Source organism: Oncorhynchus keta, chromosome 36 (genome assembly GCF_023373465.1).
Source record: "Oncorhynchus keta strain PuntledgeMale-10-30-2019 chromosome 36, Oket_V2, whole genome shotgun sequence".
Lineage (NCBI taxonomy): Eukaryota > Metazoa > Chordata > Actinopteri > Salmoniformes > Salmonidae > Oncorhynchus > Oncorhynchus keta.
Window position 1 is genome coordinate 21357165 of NC_068456.1, and position 24673 is coordinate 21381837.

At 42.1% G+C, this 24673-nt stretch overlaps 1 protein-coding gene across 2 annotated transcripts in view; it reads right to left on the bottom strand.

Moving 5' to 3' along the window:
• Positions 1-24673, bottom strand: part of LOC118369802 (probable E3 ubiquitin-protein ligase HECTD2) — a 40012-nt gene that overhangs the window by 14718 nt on the left and 621 nt on the right. For both annotated transcript variants that reach the window (XR_004822678.2, XM_035754509.2), the window contains exons 2-16: positions 20568-20697; positions 19271-19409; positions 18791-18893; positions 16988-17077; positions 16757-16821; positions 16428-16473; positions 14677-14786; positions 14218-14366; positions 13767-13890; positions 12994-13090; positions 12740-12847; positions 10044-10176; positions 9298-9386; positions 5844-6002; positions 4436-4510 (exon numbers count right to left, since the gene is read on the bottom strand). Coding sequence is in view for 1 of the 2 variants with exons in the window: in XM_035754509.2 (XP_035610402.1) it covers positions 4436-4510; positions 5844-6002; positions 9298-9386; positions 10044-10176; positions 12740-12847; positions 12994-13090; positions 13767-13890; positions 14218-14366; positions 14677-14786; positions 16428-16473; positions 16757-16821; positions 16988-17077; positions 18791-18893; positions 19271-19409; positions 20568-20697 (1617 nt within the window). In the remaining variant the exon portion in view is untranslated. The remainder of the gene's footprint in view (positions 1-4435; positions 4511-5843; positions 6003-9297; positions 9387-10043; positions 10177-12739; positions 12848-12993; positions 13091-13766; positions 13891-14217; positions 14367-14676; positions 14787-16427; positions 16474-16756; positions 16822-16987; positions 17078-18790; positions 18894-19270; positions 19410-20567; positions 20698-24673) is intronic.

The following is a 24673-nucleotide window of genomic DNA, read 5'->3' on the forward strand; positions in this document are numbered from 1 at the left end:
AGCAAAGAGAAATGACAGTCCATCATTACTTTAAAACGTCTTATGGCTTGGGGGCAGTATTGAGTAGCTTGGATGAATAAGGTGCCCAGAGTAAACTGCCTGCTAATCAGGCCCAGAAGCTAAGATATGCATATTATTAGTAGATAGAAAACACTCTGACATTTCTAAAACTGTTTGATTGATGGCTGTGAGTATAACAGAACTCATATGGCAGGCAAAAACCTGATAAAAAAAAATCCAACCAGGAAGTGGGAAATCTGAGGTTTGTAGTTTTTCAACTCTTTGCCTATCCAAGATACAGTGTAAATTTAGTCCGATTGCACTTCCTAAGGATTCCACTAGATGTCAACAGTCTTTAGAACCTTGTTTGAGGCTTCCACTGTGAAGGAGGAGAGAATGAAAGCTGATTGAGTAAGAGGTCTGCCAGAAGGCGATGAGCGCATTCATGTGTGTTCCGTGAGAGGTAGCTGCTTTCCATTGCATTTCTAAAGACAAAGGAATTCTCGGGTTGAGACATTATTGAAGATTTATGTTAAAAACATCCTAAAGATTGATTCTATACCTCGTTTAACATGTTTCTACGAACTGTAATGGAATATTTTGACTTTTCGTCTGGCCTGCGCATCGTGAATTTGGATTTGTGAACAAATGGCGTGAACAAAAAGGAGGTATTTGGACATAAATGATGGACTTTATCGAACAAAACAAACATTTATTGTGGAACTGGAATTCCTGGCAGTGCATTCTGATGAAGATCATCAAAGCTAAGTGAATATTTATAATGCTATTTCTGACTTCTGTTGACTCCACAACATAACGGATATCTGTATGGCTTGTTTTGGTCTCTGAGCGCCGTACTCAGATTATAGCATGGTGTGCTTTTTCGGTAAAGCTTTTTCGAAATTTGACATAGCATTAAGGAGAAGTTTAACTAAAGTTCCATGCGTAACTCTTGTATCCTTTATCAATGTTTATTTTGAGTATTTCTGTAAATTGATGTGGCTCTCTGCAAAATCACAGGATGTTTTGGAAGCAAAACATTATTGAATGTAACGTGCCAATGTAAACTAAGATTTTTGGATATAAATATGAAATTTATCGAACAAAACATACATGTATTGTGTAACATGAAGTCCTATGAGTGTCATCTGATGAAGATCATCAAAGGTTAGTAATTAATTTTATCTATATTTCTGCTTTTTGTGACTCCTCTCTTTGGCTGAAAAAATGGCTGTGCTTTTCTGTGACTAGGTACTGACCTAACATAATCAGATGGTGTGCTTTCGTCGTTAACAAGTTTATCTTTAAAATGGTGCAGCCCAAATAAATGCTTCACAGAATTCAAGTAACAGACACATCTCAACATCAACTGTTCAGGACTGCGTGAATCAGGCCTTCATGGTCAAATTGCTGCAAAGAAACGACTACTAAAGGACACCAATAATAATAAGAGACTTGCTTGGGCCAAGAAACACGAGCAATGGACATTAGACTGGTGGAAATCTGTCCTTTGGTCTGATGAGTCAAAATGTTAGACTGCCATGTCTTTGTGAGATGCAGAGTAGGTGAACAGATGACCTCCGCATGTGTGGTTCCCACCGTGAAGCATGGAGGTGGTGGTGTGATGGTGCTTCGCTGGTGACACGGTCTGTGATTTATTTAGAAATCAAGGCACACTTAACCAGCATGGCTACCACAGCATTCTGCAGAGATACGCCATCTCACCTGGTTTGCGCTTGTTGGGACAATCATTTGTTTTTCAACAGGACAATGACCCAACACACCTCCAGACTGTGTGGGCTATTTGACCAAGTAGAGAGATGGATTGCTGCATCAGACCTGTCCTCCACAATCACCTGACCTCAACCCAATTGAGATGGTTTGGGATGAGTTGGACCGCGGAGTGAAGGAAAAGTAGCCAACAAGTGCTCAGCATATATGGAAACTACTTCGAGACTGTTGGAAAAGCCTTCCAGGTGAAGCTGTTTGAGAGAATGCCATAGTTTATGTCTTCACTATTATTCTACAATGTAGAAAATAGTACAAATAAATAACCCTTGAATGAGTAGGTGTTTCCAAACTTGGCTGGTACTGTATGTAAATAAGGTATTTCTGTTTTTTAATAAATGTGCAAAAAATTTGAAAAACCTGTTTTTGTTTTGTCATTATGGGGTATTGTGTGTACATTGATGAGGAAAAACATTTACTTAATCCATTTTAGAATAAGTCTAACAGTGGAAAGTCAAGGGGTATGAATCATTTTCGAACTCACTGTATGTCTATATGATATACTCAGTGGTCAGTTTATTAGGTACACCCATCTAGTACCGGGTCGGACCCCTCTTTTCCTCCAGAATAGCCTGAATTCTTTGGGGCGTGGAATCGTTGCTTAATTTGTATCAAGGAACCTAATGTGTTCCAGGAAAACCTTCCTCACACCATTATACCACCTATACCAGCCTGTACCATTGACACCAGGCAGGATGGAGCCATGGACTCATGCTGCTTACAAACAACTCCTGACTCTGCCATCACTATGACACAACAGAAATGGGGATTCGTCGGACCTGGAAATGTTTTTCCACTCCTTAATTGTTCAGTGTTAGTTATTAAGTGCCAACTGGAGACACTTCTTCTTGTTTTTAGCTGATAGGAGTGGAAACCGATGTGGTCTTCTGCTGCAATAGCCCATCCCATGACAAGGACCGATGAGTTGTGCATTCCAAGATGCCGTTCTGCACACCACTGTCGTACCTGCACCGTTGTTTGCCTGTTTGTGGCCCGCCGGTTAGCTTGCACGATTAATGCCACTCTTGACCTCTCATCAACCAGCTGTTTTCGCCCACAGTACTGCTGCTAACTGGATGGTTTTGTCGCACCATTCTCGGGAAACCCTAGACCAAGGATATTCAACTTTTACCCTACGAGGTTCGGGGGCCTGCTGTTTTTCTGTTCTACCTGACAATTATTTGAGCCCACCTAGTTTCCCAGGTAGAAAATCTGTCCCTGATTAGAAGGCAACAATGAAAAAGTGCAGTGGAACTGGCTTCGACGTGAAGAGTTGAGTTTGAGGGCCCTAGACACTGACGTGCATGAAAACCCCATGAGGCGGGCCGTTTCTGAGATACTGGAACATTGTCACCGACGATCGTCCCACGCTCAGCGGCTTAGGTCACTCGTTTTGCCCATTCTTACGTTCAAACGAATAGTAACTGAATGCCTCGATGCCTGTTTTATATAGCAAGCCACGGCCACTGTTTGTAGGAGCGAACCATTTTATTGAAATTGTACCTAATAAACTGGCCACTGAGTGCATGTCTATATGATGTGATATGTCTATAGATATAGCATAGAGGGGTAATGTATGGTGGTGGTCGGGAACTGAATACAGGTCAGTGAGTATATCTCTGCCTCAGTAAAAGGGTGAAAGACCCTGAAACCTTGGGCCTCAACTCAGAGGCCAAAATGCACATTTCCAAAATAATTATCTCACAATTTTATAATAGTTCAGAGGTGTGACCACCTAACTCATGATTAGTGGTGATGGATTGATTTTGACCTCTGACGTTCTTCTATCTCTACCGCAGATTCAGTCTAAGTTTCATGATTACTAATGATGAAAATCAAGGCCTTACCCAGATCCCACTCCTTCCAATGGCTGAATTGATGAAGTCATGTAACTGAGTCACTCTTTAAAATCATTAAACAGCTCCTGGTCATCTTTTTTTTTACCCCCTTTTCTCCCCAATTTCGTGGTATCCAGTTGTTAGTAATTACTATCTTGTCTCATCGCTACAACTCCCATACGGGGCTCAGGAGAGAAGAAGGTCAAAAGCCATGCGTCCTCCGAAACACAACCAAACCATGCCGCACTGCTTCTTAACACAATGCGGCTCCAACCCGGAAGCCAGTCGCACCAATGTGTCGGAGGAAACACCGTGCACCTGGCTACCCCGGTTAGTGAGCACTGCGCCTGGCCCGCCACAGGAGTCGCTGGTGCGAGATGAGACAAGGATATCCCTACCGGCCAAACCCTCCCTTACCCGGACGACGCTATGCCAATTGTGCGTCGCCCCACGGACCTCCCGGTCGCGGCCGGCTACGACAGAGTTTGGGCGCAAACCCAGAGTCTCTGGTGGCACAGCGAGCGCTGCGATGCAGTGCCCTAGACCACTGCGCCACCCGGGAGGCCTAGCTCCTGGTCATCTTGATGGAGTCTGTAATTAAAACCTTGTGAGGCCAAAACCTTCTGAAGGTTTGGGGAACACTTTAGCCAAACTAATTGATCCTTTTCATTTTTTGATCTATGTACATTTGAACTTTTTAATTACATATTTCTCACTTGGGCAATTTGGTGAACTTGTCCTGCTCAATGTGTCCAGTTCAATAGTGCACTGTTGGCCTTGCACTGTTAATACATAGGAGAGGTCCATACCTGGAAGGTCAGACAGAAGTCTTCTTCCACATTGCCCTCATAGCAGAGCAGCTCTCCAAGCCCATGAGCCAGATCCTGAAATAGCAAATACTTTGTCACTTTTATTATTTCCTTTCAAATGGACTGTACGTTGCACACAGTGTGAAATGGGTCATGTATTACTGTGTGTGCTGCATGAATAAGCATGTTGTTAGCAAGCTTCTGTTCTAAAGCTAATCAGCTGTTGTATTCAGCAAACCATTCAACAGACGTGAAACACATGTAAGCCAGTGAGGGCAGTGGGAAAAATTAAGTTTAACAACAAAAAACTATTGGTTAGATAATTGAACAGTGCACCAGGGGTACTGTGATTCCTGAAATGCAGAGTCTGTTGGAGTATTTTTTTAAATCTGAAATGATACTTTTGTTACATTGTTTGCTAGATTCTCATTGACTACCCAACTTTGCTAACACTAGCTAGCTAGCCAGTTTTCTAAAAATGTGTGTTAGCTAGCTAAGTCAGCCATGTTATTAATACAACTCTCATCTGCTGTCGACATCAGGATACGATTTGAGAGCTTTAGTTAGCTCGAAAAATGGTTAGTAGCTTTGGCTACACGCGGACAGTGAATTCCGAGACATTCAATGGCTAGACACACTACAAACGATTTTACCAGTTTCCCATTTAAAAATTGTCAGAGATTGCAATAGTAATCAAGGGGGGCGGGGCTTAGCAATAGGTCAATTGCCTTTGCAGATGGGACTGTACAGCAAAGCGACTTTCAACCGTCTTCTTGAATCAGCCCAGCTGCAAAGCAGTTACATAGGATGAAGGGACAGTCTCTGATCAGTGGTATAGTGGCATGGATGTGCCTGCCTTTCATGCCCCAAAGGGAGCCAGCGCAGCATTACTGTGGCACTGGGAGTATGCCAGGTCAGCCACCCTGCTTCATCAAAGCCACAGTGTTATTAAAACAAAGGTTTTTTAGGACAGACAGGGCAGAGAACAACGCCCCACTCTTATGAAACTATGAACAAAGCCCCAAGAAAGTAGGAGGCAAACATCTGGCACAGTTTAACAATTAAAAAGCAAATTCTTACACAGAGAAACACCATCTCAGCAATGGGTGTGTACATTTTAGAATAAGAGACCGTAGAGTTATTTCACATTTGACAAAATGAATGAAAGGTGTAAAATACTGATACATTTTTATGAATTCAGATGAGTTTCAGAGATTGGATCCAGCCCAAAGCAAAACATTTGGGAGTAAAGAAAGAAAAGCTAAACTGTGGTTCCCCCAGCTGGTTAAAAAGGGTATTGTGATCCTAACTGGTCTGACTGACGTACTGTTGAGGATGCCTATCCTTAATGAGTACATTTCTTACTCTAAATGCTGTGCTTCAGATGAACCAATCAGAGAAGACATACCGGCATGACCTGCTGCAGGTCGCCCAGGGTGGCGGTTGCCATGCCGATGGGAGTATTCTGGTCACATGGCACAATGGGTGGAGTCAAGAGCTTCTTGTAACAATAAGGAGGGAAGTGGATATCCAGAGCAATGCTGTTGTACACAGCGAGACCCATGAGCTGGCACAGAGTCAAGGACCAGACATTGATTCACAGACAGATCAGGCCATTTTAGGTGATCAGTGTTCACCAAAGCAGGATCAGTGTCTTATATTAATGAATGTATTAGTGCAACACAATAACACAGGAAACTTGAACATAACGTACAGTAACATACGACTGTGAATGTTTGGGCTGATGCCCAGTAAGCACACAGAGACCAGACTGCACGAAGAATGTTTCTAAATTACACCAAGACAGAGTAAATGACTACATTGTGTTACTGTGTGTGTTCAGACTACGTCAGCCACCGCCCCTTCCCCACAAAACCCAGCAGGTGGACAGGACATTTATCCCATTAATTCTCCATCACCTACGCATGCATGCAAACACGTTCCTAGCTGCCTAGTCTCCATATTGCCTCCAAATGAGGAAGCTATTCTGGATGTATTTCAGAGTTAAAGCCCACACAAAGATCACTGTATAATGTGTTAACTGTAGTGGTGCCTGGATTCAAGAGTACACACACAAACACACATGTATGCAAACTGCACAGACACGCACAACACTCTAAGACACGCACAACACTCTAAGACATGCACACATACACACTTTTGTGCACACGCTTTCACACTCACAGAACCGTGAGAAATTCAACGGGGTTGCCGTAGTGAAGGAAATACACTGACACCTACTCTGAAACTCTAATGTCATTGGCTTTCCAAGTGCTTCAACGGTTGGAAATCTCACCGTACAATATTAGGCAACACTGAGGGAAGGAGCTTCACACAACATTATTTTGGGGAATTTGAGGGCAAATACACTAAATAAAAATATAAAATGCAATGTAAAGTGTTGGTCCCATGTTTCATGAGCTGAAATAAAATATCCCAGAAATCTTCTATATGCACAAAAAGCTATTTTCTCTCAAATTCTGTGCACAGATTTGCTTACATCCCTGTTAGTGAGCATTTCTTATTTGCCAAGATAATCCATCCACATGACAGGTGTGGCATGTCAAGAAGCTGATTAAACAGCATGATCGTTACACAGGTGAACCTTGTGCTGGGGACAAAATGCCACTAAAATGTGCAGTGCTGACTGCAGGAATGTCCACCAGAACTGTTGCCAGATAATTGAATGTTAATTTCTCTACTAAACAAGTATTGGGTGGCCAGTATGTCCAACTGGCCTTACAACCGTAGACCATGTGTAACCACGCCAGTGCAGGACCTCCACATCCAGTTTCTTCACCTGTGGGATCATCTGAGACCAGCCACCTGGACAGCTGATTAAACTATGGGTTTGCACAACCAAAGAATTTCCACAAAACTGTCAGAAAGTGTCAGGGAAGCTCATCTGCATTCTCGTCATCCTCTCCAGGGTCTTGACCTGACTGGAGTTTAGCGTCGTAACTGAATTCGGTGGGCAAATGTTCACCTTCGATGGCCACTGGCACGCTGGAGAAGTGTGCTCTTCATGGATGAATCCTGGTGTCAACTGTACCAGGCAGATGGCAGACAGTGTGTATGGCAAGTGGGCGAGCGGTTTGCTGTTGTCATCGCTGTGAACAGAGTGCCACATGGTGGCGCTGGATTTATGGTACGGGCAGGCATAAGCTACGCACAACAAACACAATTGCATTTTATTGATGGAAACTTGAATGCACAGAGATACCGTGACGAGATCTTCAATGGGCTTCAGGCCCATTGTTGTGACATTCATTCGCAGCCATCACCTCATGTTACAGCATGATAATGCACAGTCCCATGTCGCAAGGACCTGTACACAATTCCTGGAAGATAAATATGCCCCAGTTCTTCCATGGCCTGCATACACATCAGACATGACACCCATTGAGCATGTTAGGAATGCTCTGGATCGACGTGTACGACAGCGTGTTCCAGTTCCCGTCAATATCCAGCAACTTCTCACAGCCTGATCAACTCTATGCGAAAGAGATGTCACACTGCATGAGGCAAATGGGGGGGGTAATCAGAGAGGCAATGCCAAGACAACCGTGTGGCTCAGAGCGGTAATGCCAGTGGTCCCGTGTGGCAAGGGAAAAGTTTGAAAAATAATCTCTTCCTTTGAACCTGTCCCTGTAGTCTCATTTTGCAACACGTGTCTCTACCCGTACCATTGCAAGTTAAAGCAATATGCAGGCTCAATTCCAGCACAAGACTACTGCAAAGTGTACAAACAACATGCACAAAGTAGGAACAGCATGCAGTGTGCCCTGTCTCTGCACCATGCAAAGCACAACTCTAACATCATGGAAACACACTTTCAGTGTAAACAAATCTCAGAGGTAAGTGGCTGTGATCCACCATCCTCATCAAAGTCTGTGAGCTATAAGAGGGTTCTTCCTCATCCATCTGGCTTTTATTTGACAGGCTGCCTTTTACTGCCTTGAGCTCTCGAATAGGAGAGGGATTCAGAGGCCTCAGATGTAGTCTCAGATCTATAACCCTTGGCCTGTTCTGCACGCAGAGACATACAAATGGTATCCATGAGTTCATCTGACTCTGAACAAGTAGAAAAGGGCTTAATTGCCAAAATCTCACACTATCCCTTTAAATCTCCACCCGGAACAGCCAGAAGAGGACTGCCCATCCCTTGGAGCCTGAGAGCCCACCCCTTGGAGTCATGAGTTCTCCATGAGGTCTTTACAGACAAAGGACGACTACCTACAGATAAAGGATATTGCCCACTCCAGGCTGTTTACAATAAGTATATGTAATAAATATGTTAACTAAAACACAACAGGTTTAACATTCGTAGATAAATAGGAATGTACAGTCGGTTAAGTGAGGACAAGTTGTCAGATTACGTTGGCTTACACTGACATGACATATGAATGTAACGGCATTACTAGGTCAATATGATGATTTGGTGGCCGCTGGCATCCTAATATATAGACAGACCAGCTGTCCAGATCAGCTTTATCTCAGGAGTGTTAGGAATGTTATGTTCAGTGGTTTCAAATGTTACTTTTTCGTATCTCGTACTTATTGAATGCAGGAAACAACCTCATGCTTAACATTATATTATATTATCATGAAGATTCTGTTATTGTTCATGTCTTGCAAAATGGGTTTACATAATACAGTGAAAACTTCATCCAAGTCCTATTAAATATAGATAATAAGCATATATTGCAATGGTTAGACTGATTTATAGCATCGCAAATACATTAAGTATCAGTTTCTCCAGTGTGGTTTTCCAGCACTGCCTCATCTGTGTGTGTGGTGCAGATTGCTGCATATCTGAAACCGTTGACACAGTAATTCCTGGGTTAGGAATGAAAGGATACAGTCCCGACCAATTGGAACTCTGAGTAGTTGTCACATTTCCAGCTGCTGAACCAATGACAACGGGAATCCTTCAAGTAGGTGAACATGCCTGAAAAAAAAAGTTTGATATATAATCCAGTGAAAGGAGCATAAATGGGACTGGGAAAACCCCTCCAAACGCCTAATGTAACACAAACGTCTGTTCAACGTCTAGTCTAATAATATTATATATAGTAGTATTCTAAAAGTTGACCGAAAACATTCACAGGTGCATTCAACAGTTTCCTTAACCAGATGAAAACTCTGACCTTCAAACATGAAACATTATTGTGCCTAACATTAACTTTTAGACAAGAAAAAAAAACTTGAGTGTAGATGGGTTGGTTCGCGTTTTTAATGAGTGGGCACAGTTCTCATATAGTCTAGGCAAGCAGCCCGCATCTCTGAAAATATATCTATGGAAAGAATAACTGGGCTTGGAGGACTGAGAGAAAAGGAGAGACTCAATGACTCCAAAAGCAACAAGCTCACGCCAGTGTTTCACAGTTATTAGGTTTTTATTGGGGGTGTGAGAATGGCTTTATGGATAATATTCTAATTCTGCTGAGATTTAATAAAAGCTGATTTGCTTTCCATTTCTTCCAGTATCTCAAATGAGAGGGAGAAACATTTGATTAATCTTGCATGGGTTTTAAGCAATATATCGATTCTACGTGAAAGTTTCTAAATGAGGCCAATATATTCTGTCCTGCATTCCATGTCTCACCATAGTCAATGTGGAAAATCTGTCGAACCAGCAGCAGGAACCACTCCTTGGTGAGGCCGCCCATGTCGAGCCCCGCCTCTCCTACGAAAGTGACCTTGAGCTTTTTCTTCAGGTCTGCTCTCTTCCTGCTCAGCTGGACAAGGCGAGGGAGGGGTGGAGGGGGAGGGGAGGAGGGTAGACACAAACCTTGCGTTTTATGGCCAGGAAGGTTTTCCAAATCAAGCCGTGGTGACAGAACCTCCAGAGCAAAATACCAGATGGGCTTTAGAAGGGGAAGCAATGGGTCCACTAACGGCTGTAGTGTTATGTCGTTTCTATCACCATTAGAACCAGATAACTTAATAATAAGTATACATTTCTTTATAATATATATATACACACACACACACTTGAAGTTAGAAGTTTACACCTTAGCCAAATACATTTAAAAACTCAGTTTTTCACAATTCCTGACATTTAATCCAAGGAAAGATTGCCTGTCTTAGGTCAGTTAGGATTGCCACTTTATTTTAAGAATGTGAAATGTCAGAATAATAGTAGAGAGAATGATTTTTTTCAGCTTTTATTTCTTCCATCACATTCCCAGAGGGTCAGAAGTTTACATACACTCAATTAGTATTTGGTAGCATTGCCTTTAAATTGTTTAACTTGGGTCAAACGTTGCTTCAATATTTCCACATCATTTTCCTACCTCATGGTGCCATCTATTTTGTGAAGTACACCAGTACCTCCTGCTTCACGGTTGGGATGTTGTTCTGTGGCTTGCAATCCTCCCCATTTTCCTCCAGACATAACAATGGTAATTACGGCCAAACAGTTCTATTTTTGTTTCATCAGACCAGAGGACATTTCTCCAAAAAGCATGATCTTTGTCCCCATGTGCAGTTGCAAACCGTACTCTGGCTTTTTTTAATGGCGGTTTTGGAGCAGCGGCTTCTTCCATGCCGAGCGGCCTTTCAGGTTATGTCGATATAGGACTCGTTTTACTGTGGATTAGATACTTTTGTACCGGTTTCTTCCAGCATCTTCACAAGGCCTTTTGCTGTTGTTCTGGGATTGATTTGCACTTTTCGTACCAAAGTACGTTCATCTCTAGGAGACAAAATGAGTCTCCTTCCTGAGAGGTTTGACGAGGGCCTGGATGATTTACAGTCTCTTATGCCTCTCTGGAATGCAACCCGTGCTCGGATTTCATCAACATTGTTGTCAAGAGACTGGACATTGGCGAGTAGTATGCTCGGGAGCAGTGCGTAATGTGCCCGTCTCCGGAGCCTGACCAGAAGACCGCTTCGTCTGCCCCTTTTACGGCGACATTGTTTTGGTTTGCTGGCTGGGATCCGATCCATTGTCCTGGGTGATGGGCAAAACAGAAGACCCGCTTCGGGAAAGTCGTATTCCTGGTCGTAATGATGGTGAGTTGACGTTGCTCTTATATCCAGTAGTGCCTGGGGGCAAACTACCTGCCCTCCAGGACACCTACACCACCCGATGTCACAGGAAGGCCATAAAGATCATCAAGGACAACAACCACCCGAGCCACTGCCTGTTCACCCCACTATCATCCAGAAGGCGAGGTCAGTACAGGTGCATCAAAGCTGGGACCGAGAGACTGAAAAAAAGCTTATATCAAGGCCATCAGACTGTTCAACATCCACCACCAACATTGAGTGGCTGCTGCCAACATACTGACTCCACTCCAGCCACTTTAATAATGGTACAATTGATGTAAAAATGTATCACTAGCCACTTTAAACAATGCCACTTAATATAATGTTTACATACCCTACATTGCTCACCTCATATGTATATACTGTCCTCTATAACATCTGCTGCATCTTGCCTATGCCGTTCTGTACCATCACTCATTCATATATTTTTATGTACACATATATATATTTCTTTTTTTCCCCATTTTTTTTTTTACCCCCTTTCTCCCCAATTTCGGGATATCCAATTATTTGTAATTACTATCTTGTCTCATCGCTACATTTACATTTAAGTCATTTAGCAGACGCTCTTATCCAGAGCGACTTACAAATTGGTGCATACACCTTATGACATCCAGTGGAACAGCCACTTGCATATGTACATATTCTTCATCCCTTTACACTTGTGTGAAATTGTTAGGTTAGATTACTCGTTGGTTACTACTGCATTGTCGGAACTAGAAGCACAAGCATTTTGCTAAACTCGCATTAACATCTGCTAACCATGTGTATGTGACAAATAAAATTTGATTTGATTTCTTTTTCCCATGATGTCAAGCAAAGAGGCACTTATTTCGAAGGTAGGCCTTGAAATACATCCACAGGTACACCTTCAATTGACTCAAATGATGTCAATTAGCCTATCAGAAGCTTCTAAAGCCATGACATCATTTTCTGGAATTTTCCAAGCTGTTTAAAGACACAGTCAATTTAGTGTATGTAAACTTCTGACCCACTGGAATTGTGATACAGTGAATTATAAGTGAAATAATCTGTCTGTAAAAAATTACTTGTATCATGCACAAAGTAGATGTCCTAACCGACTTGCCAAATCTATAGTTTCTTAACAAGAAATTTAATGACTTCAACCTAAGTGTATGTAAACTTCCAACTTCAACTGATATAAATATATATATATTTATTTACAGAGGACAGTGTTTCAACAACGTCTCGACCACACCCAACGCTAGGTGTGTTAGGAGGTCTTACCTCATCCAATGAGTCACTGAGTAGCTGGGCCCGTCGTACCTTGATGTTGAGGAACAACAGGTTCATGTCCACTCTCTGCCTGCGAGAGACCTTGTTCACCAGGCTTTGCTGGAGAGAGAGAAAAAACACATAACGAAAAGGTTTTAATATGAATGCAGGTCACTGTACATCATATGCATCTCAGTTCATGCACAGCTCAGGGACAACTGTGTTGATAGAGGAAGGTTGACAGAAGATAATAGGCGGTCTCTCACTCTGGCCATGCTTATCATCTGCTGTTCTGAGTCTCTCTGGATGATGGCTTTCTTCACCACCGTTGACAGGATAAATGGGAACTGGCAGAAAGAGAACCTGAGGAGGAGAAGAAGAAAAAATGCACTTGGGAAGAAGATTATAAAATATGGACCCCCTAGGATTTCCAGAAAGAGGAAGAGAGTAGCCCACAGTCTCTGGACTGCTCCACAATCAGTTCCATCTTTAGAAACAGGAATCATTGTGCAATATCCTTCTCTCTCCATAATATGTGTCCCTTGACAGTCACACCATATGGAGGCGTGATGTGCTCTGTTTTGAGTTTCGGCTCTGACTCACAGAGCTGTTCCACTGAGGGTTGTCACAGCGAGAAAAGAGCTGGGGAAGGCTAACCTTCAGTAGCGCTGCATTAGCACTTTTAGCTGTTCATATGATGTATGGCACACAAGAGGGAGCTGTATCATCAAAAACTTGGAACGGACACACAGGGAGAGAGGAAAAACATGTGCAGCTTATGAGAAGTATATCTAATGTGCCGTGTATTCTGCTCTCAGTACCATGTGCTGTCAATCACTGGCTGATATGGGAAATGGGAAAACGACATGCTGTGGTTTACAATCTTCCCAGCAGGACTTCCTAACTATGTTCAGAATTGGAAGATGTTTAACCAATAAGTTATGGCCTATAAGAAGGGCTCAGAAAATGTCCTGATTAGGAAAAACACTGGACCCTGAATATGGGATCCGAGTGTTGATCCTGTAAACTGGGGACTCACTTGTTGGAGTTGCCGTGGCTCTGCCAGGTGCGGTACTGCTCCATGATGTCGATGTGGTCCAAGGTGATGTTGTAGAAGTCAGTGAAGGACATGATAGGAGGCGTGGATATGCTGTTAGCTGCATCTGGTGGGGACAGGGTATACAAGGGCATTAGAGTTTATCTACACATGTCTAAATTACTTTACACCCGAGATAGAATCCAGGTAGAGATTCTATATGCATGAAAAACCACGTCACCCCTCCGGCCCTCCTGACAGCACCTGAACCTACATCCTCCCTTGTACAATGACACTTTCACTTTGGCTCTGGTATGTGTATCAGGTTTTACAGCACATACTGGATAACACAGGCTCATATTGTAGCACTGTGGGGTTACCCAGAATCCACTGAACAGCTCCAGGGGTACACCGGGTAAAATACCCTGTTTCTGATGTTGTGGACATGACTTACTGAAGAGGGCGAGGACCTTGGTGGCAGCAGGGATCCACCAGGAACACCTGGTCAGAGGGGGCAGTTCATCAGGAGGAGCAGGTAACAGACGAGTGGAGATGAAGTGAAGAAAACGCTCCACCAGCTGCCTGAAACGCCTTGGAGACAGTCTGGGGAGGGGCGAGGAACAGGAAGCGCGCACACACACACACACTACGTTTAGATTACCACAGGCCAGAGTGAACGTTAGGTAGTGTTTGGGTGTGACAGCGTGTAGGGAGAGACTGTGTAATGCCTACTCAAACTGGATACAGGCTGGGTGTTAGTCACCTCTATGAAGATCAAATACTTCACTACTCAAACCCTATTCATAACTGCGGGCTGTGTTAGTGTGAAACAAACACATGGTTTATAATAATAAATGTTTTATAATCCATGCAGGGGTGAGGCTTTAAGACACACTTTGCAGACTGCACTTACTTTTTAAACCAGTGCACTAGGAAATGGTGGTCAGCCTCAGACAGGCCAGCTATCTGTCTCAGTAGGTGGGCATAGATCACATAGGTACTGGTGCTGGAATACTGAGGGTTCTAGAAAACAAATAAACACATGTCATCTGTTCTAAAAATCCAGAATGTACTACAAAATTACCTCGCACCAATACAGAGAAAAGAGAGGCAAGAGAAAGCTTTAAAAGCTGACTATAGTCCAGTCTATTTCATCGGTTTCTATGCACTGAACTTCAGTAAAAACCATAAAACATTCAGCCTCTCCGAAAGAACAGCATCACACAGGAAACCGACATTCCAGCAGTCCAGGATGACCTCACCCAGTCTCCATGGAGAACAAGGAACATGACATCAGGGATCTGGCTGATCAGACGTGTGCTGTGTATCTCCCGGTCGAACAACCACCCACATTCTTTACACAAACGTGTACCAAGAGAATAGGCCTACACTTATATAGAGGAAATTAAACAAAAAACAGAATTGCTATAGACAATCTTGTTTACAATTGTCCTACACTGTTAGTTTCAGCAAGTACAGACTTACTCAGAGTATTTAAATGAATGACATCATTAGCATTTTCCCTCGACGGACTAGGGTTACTAGATTTTATGTGAGGTGAAACAGGTGTAGTCAAATCAATGACTCTAGTCACACAGCTAGCTCTCAGACAGAGAGTAGTTGTTGCAGTACTGCTGTGGACTGACTGCCTGACATACGACTGGAGTCAATGGGGTGTATGGAGAGGGAGGAGGCCTAAGGATTCCAGCTGGTCTTGCTTAACCTGGCCACTGTACTGTACAGCTAGGCATTAGACCAACAGACAGAACTACTGCTGCAGTAAAAAGTGCCCAGGTGTAAGAAGAACAGAGACACAGTGTACTGTTGGAATAGAAGAACATCCACAGCACACTGAAACAAGACATACTGAACCAGCAAAACACACTACCATCTGATATAAGCATCTAGATATCAGACCAAAACCAATAACTACTGTCTCTCTATGAAAAACACAGACACTTAGACCACCAAAACAAACAGACTCACTGCACTACAGCCAGAACTATCTTCAAAACTGACGTGAGGGCAGAAAGAAGTCCTGCCACTGAATCCAATGAGCCAGAACGGCTGCCTCTGTATCACTTCACATGCGACTGTAGTGGGATATAATACCACAGGGACTAGAGTACCACAGGGGCTAGAGTACCACAGGGGCTAGAGTACTACAGGGGCTAGACTCCCACCGGGGCTAGAATACCACCGGGGCTAGAATACCACCGGGGCTAGAATACTACACTGGCTAGAGTACCACAGGGGCTAGAATACCAAAGGGGCTAGAGTACCAGAGGGGCTAGAATACTACAGAGGCTAGAATACCACAGGGGATATGGGACCCTAACAGTCCCTTTAAGCCTGTGGCAGTGGTGGTTTGGAAAGCACAAAATAACCCACTTTCCACAGGAAATGACAGGGATTAATGGAAACCAAGAATCTGATGACGGGAGCATTATAGCCATTTATTTCTGTTCTGAAATTAACTGTTTAACAACATGGGGATTTACTAAGCATTTACACCAATCCAAGATTTTTCACAAGGGAATTCAACACAAAAGACAAAGCATAAAACATAAAACATAATTTATACCTTATAAAATGAAACGTTTACAAACAAAACGTACTGGTGCATGTACTTAATAAGATGTTATCTTAAGAAGTAAATGTTACCTGAACTAAGATGAAGTATGCCCTCAGGTCATCTTTGGTTCTGGGACTGAAAACACAACACATTGTTTTCAGCAAAAGGAGGAAATCAAAATGTATACCGTCAGCCTAATGAGACATCATATTTCATCCAAACTAGCACAATGTGGCAACAAAAAATGGCAACAAATTTGAAAAGAAATGTTGTGTTTAATTAGATGCCAAACTGTATGAATGTCATTTAGTTCTCATAAGCAATGCTCTATTTATGGTAAATGGTTGCTGCAGTGTAACAACAGGTAGCATAGTAACAGTAAATGGTAGTAGCGGTATAAATTGAAAGCAGCACTCACCCTTTCCACTCTCTTAATAGGCTGTTAATGATTCCCTTCAACACTGATTTCTGGATGTCTTGGGGCTAAAACAACACAAACAAACATGAGTTAACCTCTAAATTGGATGAAATTACCCAAATTCTGCTAGTTTCAGGAAGCACTTTCATGGTAAAAAAATCTGAATAGGACTTTATTTGTTTTCTCATATGATATCCTCTTCCATAGAAAGGTCACGTTGGCAGTACTTACTGTGCAGAGTAAAGCATCATAAACAGCATTCAAAAATTTTGAGTTGACTCCAGAATCCTCGATTGTGTTAAATGGGGCGTTAGCTTCTCTCTAAGAAAGGAGGAAAAGGAACATTTTACATTTCTCATTGTTGAAATGTTTTTATTTCAGGCCTTTTTAACAACAGCTCAAACAACAGGCACTTGCTACAGCCAAACCCTGGGCTTGTCTGCAGTGAGGACATATAGTGTGTGTGTGTTAAACAATGGCAGTGTGTGTTGAACCAATCTTGCTCGATGCCAACTAAACAAGGTTCGGACCTTATAAGTGCATTTGGAAAGTATTCAGACCCTCCCTTTTTCCACATTTTGTTACGTTACAGCCTTATTCTAAAATGGATTAAAAATGCTTTTTTTCCCCCCACATCAATCTAAACACAATGCCCCATTAGGACAAAGCGAAAACAGGAATGTAGACATTTCTGCCAATATATTAAAAATTAAAAACACCCTTTGATATGAGACTCGAAATTGAGCTCAGGTGCATCCTGTTTCCATTGATCATCCTTGAGATGTTTCAACAACTTGATTGGAGTCCATCTGTGGTAAATCCAACTGATTGGAGATGATTTGGAAAGGCACACACCTGTCTATATAAAAACCTCACAGTTGACAGTGCATGTCAGAGCAAAAACCAAGCCATGAGGTTGAAGGAATTGTCTGTAGAGCTCTCCTCAGTAAAAGGCACATGACAACCCGCTTGGAGTTTGCCCTTAATTAAGGCACCTAAAGGACTCTCAGACATGAGAAACAAGATTCTCTGGTCTGAAGAAACCAAGACTGAACTCTTTGGCCTGAATGCCAAGTGTCACGTCTGGAGGAAACCTGGCACCATCCCTACGGTGAAGCATGGTGGTGGCAGCATCATGCTGTGGGGACGTTTTTCAGTGGCAAGGACTGTGAGACCCTCGAAGGAAAGATAAACAGAGATCAAAGGAAAGATAAACAGAGCAAAGTACAGAGATCCTTGATGAAAACCTGCTCGAGAGTGCTAATGGACGTCAGTCTGGGGTGAAGGTTCACAATTCAACAGGACAACGACCCTAAGCACACAGCCAAGACAACGCAGGAGTGGCTTCGGGACAAGTCACTGAATGTCCTTGAGTGACTCAGCCAGAGCCCAGACTTGAACCCGATCTAACATCTCTGGAGAGACCTGAAAATAGCTGTGCAGTGATGCTCCCCATCCAACCTGAGAGAGCTTGAGAGGATTTGCAGAGAAGAATGGGTGAAACTCCCAAAATACAGGTGTGCCAAGATTTTAGCGTCATACAGAAGACGACTCGAGGCTGTAATCGCTGCCAAAGGTGCTTAAATAAAATACTGAGTAAACAGTCTGACTTCTTATGCAAATATGATATTTCTGGATTTTCTTTTTTATACATTTGCAAAAAAAGCAGTTTTTGTTTTGTCATTATGAGGTATTGTGTGTTGATGAGTAAAAAAAAAACATTTTTAGAATAAGGCTGTAACATAATGAACATTTGGAAGAAGTCAGGGTCAGTACTTTCGAGTGCAGCTTTTCTCTTCCATTATGTACCGTTGATTTCCTCATGAATAACACTTTCCAGAACACATGCTCTGCATGCTTTCCTTAAGAGAATTCACAATGGAGAGAGAGGTGCTGCAAATAACAATCATTTAATACGAGGAACTAAACCAAAGGGTTTGGAATATTCTAAAATTGATAAGGTATGTTTGGGGGAAAGCATAACTCACAACATAATAACAAAATGCCTGCATGAGCCATTTCAAGAGCCATTACCTTGAAGGCAGCATTGATCTCTAGAAAGGAGTCAAAGGTGGTTAGGTAGAAATCCCTCACATCCCTCCAGTCCCCTGAGGTTGTGGCTCGATCCATGTCTTCCCTGCAACACAGTGGAAGGAATCCATCAATAAATCATTGTCATAGCGAATCTTAGCCCAGTGAGCAAAAATTGGTTGAATCAACGTTGTTTCCACGTCAATTCAACAAAAAAAATGTTATGTGTTGATGTTGAATCAAAGTGGAAAACTGATTGGATTTGCAAACAGTCAATGATTTTTCACCCAACTTTTAACCTAAATCCAATGACATGATGTTATTTCATGTTGAATTTATGTTAGTTGACAACTCTACCAAATTGAAATCAAAACAAGACGTTGAAATGACGTCTGTGCCCAGTGGGAAGTCGTGACGATCATAAAGGTATGCTACTCACTGTTAAAAGGTCAAATGGAGGTCATGGGGAGAGGTGTTACTCACTGGAACTCTTTGATGGTCTTAGTGCGGAGGGGGATGACAGGTTCAGAGGGGAACGGGGCCTTCACCTCGGGGGGAAGTGTGTCGATGGAGATCCTCTGTTTCTGCCTCACATCACTGCAAATAGGAGGTAGCTCCCTCCCTGGGAAATTACAAGACCCACATAGTTAGTTCCCTTTACACAGAGTATCATACACATGACTATTGTGTTATGTGGCAGATATGTACATATATTTGTTACTGCTTGCAAAGACGGCATACATAGCTTCCACAATGGACATGATTCACAAGGCTTTGATTGCGAGATCCTTAGATTGCGACTTGCTCAGACTGGCTTCACTAACAACACTAATTAAACTCGACTCAATCAGTCTGTAATCACATAGTACATTCACTGCATGACCTTAGTTAACCAAAGCCGACTTTCCGTTAAGTATGGACACATTATTGCCTCTACCAATCTTTTTCAGGACCTAACAGGCCAGGACAACAGTGCATTCAGACTAATGACAGCATTCTCACAAGAAGACACAATGAAGTTGTTAAACTATTTCTGCTGGCTGTTGCCAGGTCATAACACTTGATGACGTCCATCATTACCTCAGATAGCTGACCCATCTCATCTCATCCTATTCATGTTGCCCATGCTTTTGTTTTCCTATTAAAACCCTTTTATGCATAGACATCTCATTTGAAGATCAGAGGAAGAAAATCTTACACTTCTGCCAAATATCATGTATTAATTTACATTGGTAACAGAGTTTCAATTTCAGTGAGGTTACAAATATCAAGTGATGGAACATATTGATTGCATAAATGGCAGAGCAATCATATAGTTTGTGCATAACAAATCAGGCCAGGAATCTAAACTACATTTGAAATGACAAACGCTTGGAAATACTTTCCTGCTGCATGGTTCCTCTCCACCAACATGTATACGCCATGAAAATAAGCCTTCATATGGCTTTGATTTGACAGAGATGTTCGCATAATTATTTTGGCATCAGTAGCAGCAGCGACTAAATCGTTTTAGTGTGCACTGCAGGCCTGACAACTGTTCTTTAATATACTGTCATTTTGTTCATTTAACTAAATAAACAATGTCTCCATTGCCGTACAGTGGTGAGTGACATATCATTGTATCCAGTGGACAGACCAGCTTCTGTGTGAATATAGGGAAGCCCATCAGGAATCAGGTTGGAAAGAGGAGAGATTATTGTAGGATACGCGAGGGCTACGTTTCTCCAGTGTCTTTGTATACCACCACAGTGTGTGAATCTGCCCAGTGTTGTTAACTCACCATGTCGTCCACCTGGTAGACACTGGTTTGTGCCCACACTGAACCGGCCTCCCGTCTCCCTCCGCTGGTTAAGGGAGGAGATGAACGTGCTAAGGGAGGGAAAGGGCTGTTTCGCACCACGCCCCAAATCCTGTCACAAGAAGATTACATCATTATGGGAGGAAAACTGCACTGAAAACAATGTACAATTATGTATGTATGCCTGTGTGTTCTTGTGTGTTCTTGTAGTGGGCTCAGAGTTCAAAGGGCCTTTGAGTCTTACACTTTAACAGCGATGGAGTCATGGAACTCCTGCTACATTTTGTGCTGTTGGGAAACGTTTCATATAGGAGTTAGAGGTTAACTTTGCTCAAGAATGACTTTGTGATGGTGACAGGAGTGTGCAAGTTCAAGCCCTCCTCTCCCTTGTGTGCTCTTGACTTAAAGGCCCAATGCAGCCATTTTTATTTTAATATGAAATAATTTCTTGGTAATGTGGTACCTTACTGTAATATTGTTCCATTTTTTTTATTGTTTTTTTTTTTTAGCAAAAAACACTTTCAAAGCAATCATTTTTCTAGGACTGTTTGGGAGTAGTCTGAGTGAGGGGCCTAAGGGAGTGAAAAGTATCTGTTATTGGTAGAGAGGTTTAGAACTCTTTGTTCTTGGTCTATTAACTTATACCGCCTGGTGATGTCCACCCATGCAAAACCTGCTGATTGGAAGATCCAGTGTAAATTGTATTTTAAACCTGCAAATATCAGGAATTAACACTGATTAAAAAAAGTCACACTTTTACAGAGTTAGTGTCATCAGCAGTTGTACAATATGATACAAAACACAGGAAAAACCATTTTGACTGCACTGTGCCTTTAAGTCTGATTTGCCCCCATTTTCTTGATAATTGAATGTCTGAATGTCCCCAACAGTTGCCAACATTATTTATCCTAACAACTGCTACTACCGCTACTTTGTGAATAGAAAAATAATAATTGCACTTTATCCTTTGACAGAGGAAACCCTATTAGGCCCACACATTAGACTCATGAATCAACATGAATCATAGGGATAGAATACCATATCATATAATTGGCATTTATTTCATTCAGTTAAGTGGCCCACGTGATTTTTCCACCCAAGGTGAATCCGACAACCAGTTTAGACAATATATATGATGTCAATTTCCTATTTCTTGCTTGCTGCTCTCACCAATGCCTACAGCCAACTGTTCTGGTAGCCCAGACAGCAAGGAGGGTGGGAGGTAGGAACTGTGCAGTGGACAGATTGAGAGAGAGAGGAGGGCCAACTAACAGCATATGCACAGCAGCAGGTCCTGCCTGACACCTTAAAACTCTCCACCGAACGAAGAGGAGGGGGAGAAAACACATGTCTTACAGATGACATGGAGAGAGGGAGAGAGAGAGAGAAGGGAACTTCTCAAGTCCAGACAATCCTAATGAGATCACTGAGATTAGAATTACATCCATAAAAATCTTCCCTGATTATGCCATTAGCACTCCACATGGAGTTACTCTGATACAAATCAAATCAAATTTTATTTGTCACATACACATGGTTAGCAGATGTTAATGCGAGTGTAGCGAAATGCTTGTGCTTCTAGTTCCGACAAACAGTAATATTGTCTCCAATGCCTCATATTGAAAATAATCTTGTTTAACATGTTCAGTTTGTGCTAATCAAACTGACATCTATAAAACATTTCTTTTTAAATAATGCACCTCAGTGGAATATGGTAGATGCTTAATTTCAGAGGGATAAAAGATATCTCCTCCCTCGTATCCCGTTGTCTAATTCGATCCAATGGATTCTATTCAACTAATTCAACATTCGTGTGTACAAAAGGGCAGATCAAACAAACTCTTCATCCGAGACACAGACAGGAACAATATCTCCAAACAGCACACTCCATTAACATACAAGAAGAGGCTGCCACACAGAGATACACCTAGTGTGTATTATCTCTCCATCTCTCATATTAAAACGCTCTTAAAGAAGTATGCATTTACATTTGTACATTCTAGTCATTTATCAGACACTCTTATCCAGAGCGACTTACAGTACCTAGTGTTAAGACTATTGTTTTTGTACTGGTCCCCCATGTGAATCAAACCCACAATCCTGGCGCTGTAAGTGTCATGCTCTACCAACTGAGCTACACTGGACACGCTCTTAAAGAAAAAAAAAAGAACAGTACGCGCATGCACACCACACATACATTAGACACACACAAACCTTTCAGTTGATTTTAGAGTTGTAGTTTACCCATTGCTCATAATAAGGAAACATCTTCTAACAACATCAATAACCAGAAATGCCTATACCTTCTGGGTTATACTTTCCATGCGTTCGAATAACTGCTTAGTTTGTTTAAACTTTATTAGTGTTGCTTTTAGTGTGCCTTTGGTATTTAAAAAAAAAACAGTTAAACATTTCCTTTCCCAAGCGGACTCAGAGGATCTAATAATGTTTTTGTTTACGGAGGGAAAAATAGGAATAATGTGTTATTTATGGTGAGGCGAGACACACAAGGCAGTTGCTGTGTTCAGCATTATGTGTAATGATACACAGGGCCAGGCTGGACTGGACTTTGTGTGTGTGTGTGTGTGTTTGTGAGAGAGAGAGAGATAACAGCATTACCACATTTCCAGATATTAGGCCTACATTAGTCTGAAAATGATGATGTGACACAATAACACATATTGTATCACGGGCGCAGTGATTCTTGGTGTGGCTCCTCTCCTCTGAATTACAGAATTGTTCTTTATATTACAACCCTAACTTCTGGATGAAAAACATCACTCTCCTCCTTCCTCTTCTCCTCCCTCCCCCTCCCTCCCTCCTCGACCACTCCTGTCCTTTTATTCTGTTATTCATGGCTGTGCCAAAATGCAGCACTTTATGAGAGAATAACCGTCTGTGTCTGTGGAAAAGTCTGCCTCACTCCTAAATCTCTTCCCATGTTGCTCTTCCAGGACGTTTACTATCTAGATCACTACAATGATGCTACCGTGTGATGAGTGTGTTGGTGGGAATGTGTGTATGTGTGTGTGTGTGTGGGGGGGGGGGGTGAGAGAGAGAGAAGGAGAAAGAAAGAAAGAGCAAGAGAGCGAGAAGCAGCATTATGACATTTCCAGACGTGATGCCTACATTAGTATGAAAACTTATGGGTTCCATATTGGATAGTTAAAGGGGAAATCCGCAGTCAAAACAATAACAAAGCGGTCCCACCCGCCTCTGTACGGTAAAAAGTTGAGGGATTGGCCTGGAGAAATCTAACCACTCTTAAATTAATAGACAAAGCTTTTGATGCAAGGACTGACCGTCCAAGATACAAAAATTATAGTTAAGCATTTGTTTGTTTACACTTACAATGTTTACAAACATTGGATTCAAACAAGCTTATATTTTGGGTTCTGATGGGGTATGACAGTTGAACTAAGCTCATGAGGAATTTACAAGTTATATTCTTCAAGAATAAATTAATTTATAAGTCCAAAAACGGATGTAGCAACTGCGGATTGCCCCTTTAATTAAAAAAAACTCTTCCAATGTTCCTCTTTTGAGGGGGACTGTTGGGAAACAAATCTCAATGCTTTTTCCAATGACAAATATCCTGGTCCTATTCTGATACTTTAAGTCCTTGAGTCCACTTACTTTGTGAATTAAATCACTAAGCATCTTGTTCCACAGGAGAATTAAGCAATAATGCCTGAGGAGGTGTAGTATATGGCCCATATACCACAGCTAAGGGCTGTTCTTTTTCACGACGCAACGCGGAGTGCCTGGACACAGCCCTTAGCCGTGGTATAGTGGCCATATATCACAACCCCCAAGATGCCTTATTACTATTATAAACTGGTTACCAACATGATTAGAGAAGTAAAATTACATGTTGTCATACCCCTGGTAAACGCTGTCAGCCAATCAGCATTCAGGGCTTGAACCACCCAGTTTATAATGCCATTTATAGTAGGGATGCTGACAATAACAAATTATAATAGTAGCCCATACTGCAAAAATAAATACTGCACATTGTTTGACTGGGCCAGTTCAGTAATGTCTTTAGGATGTAGTTGAATAAAGGAAATATTGTGTAAGAAAAAACA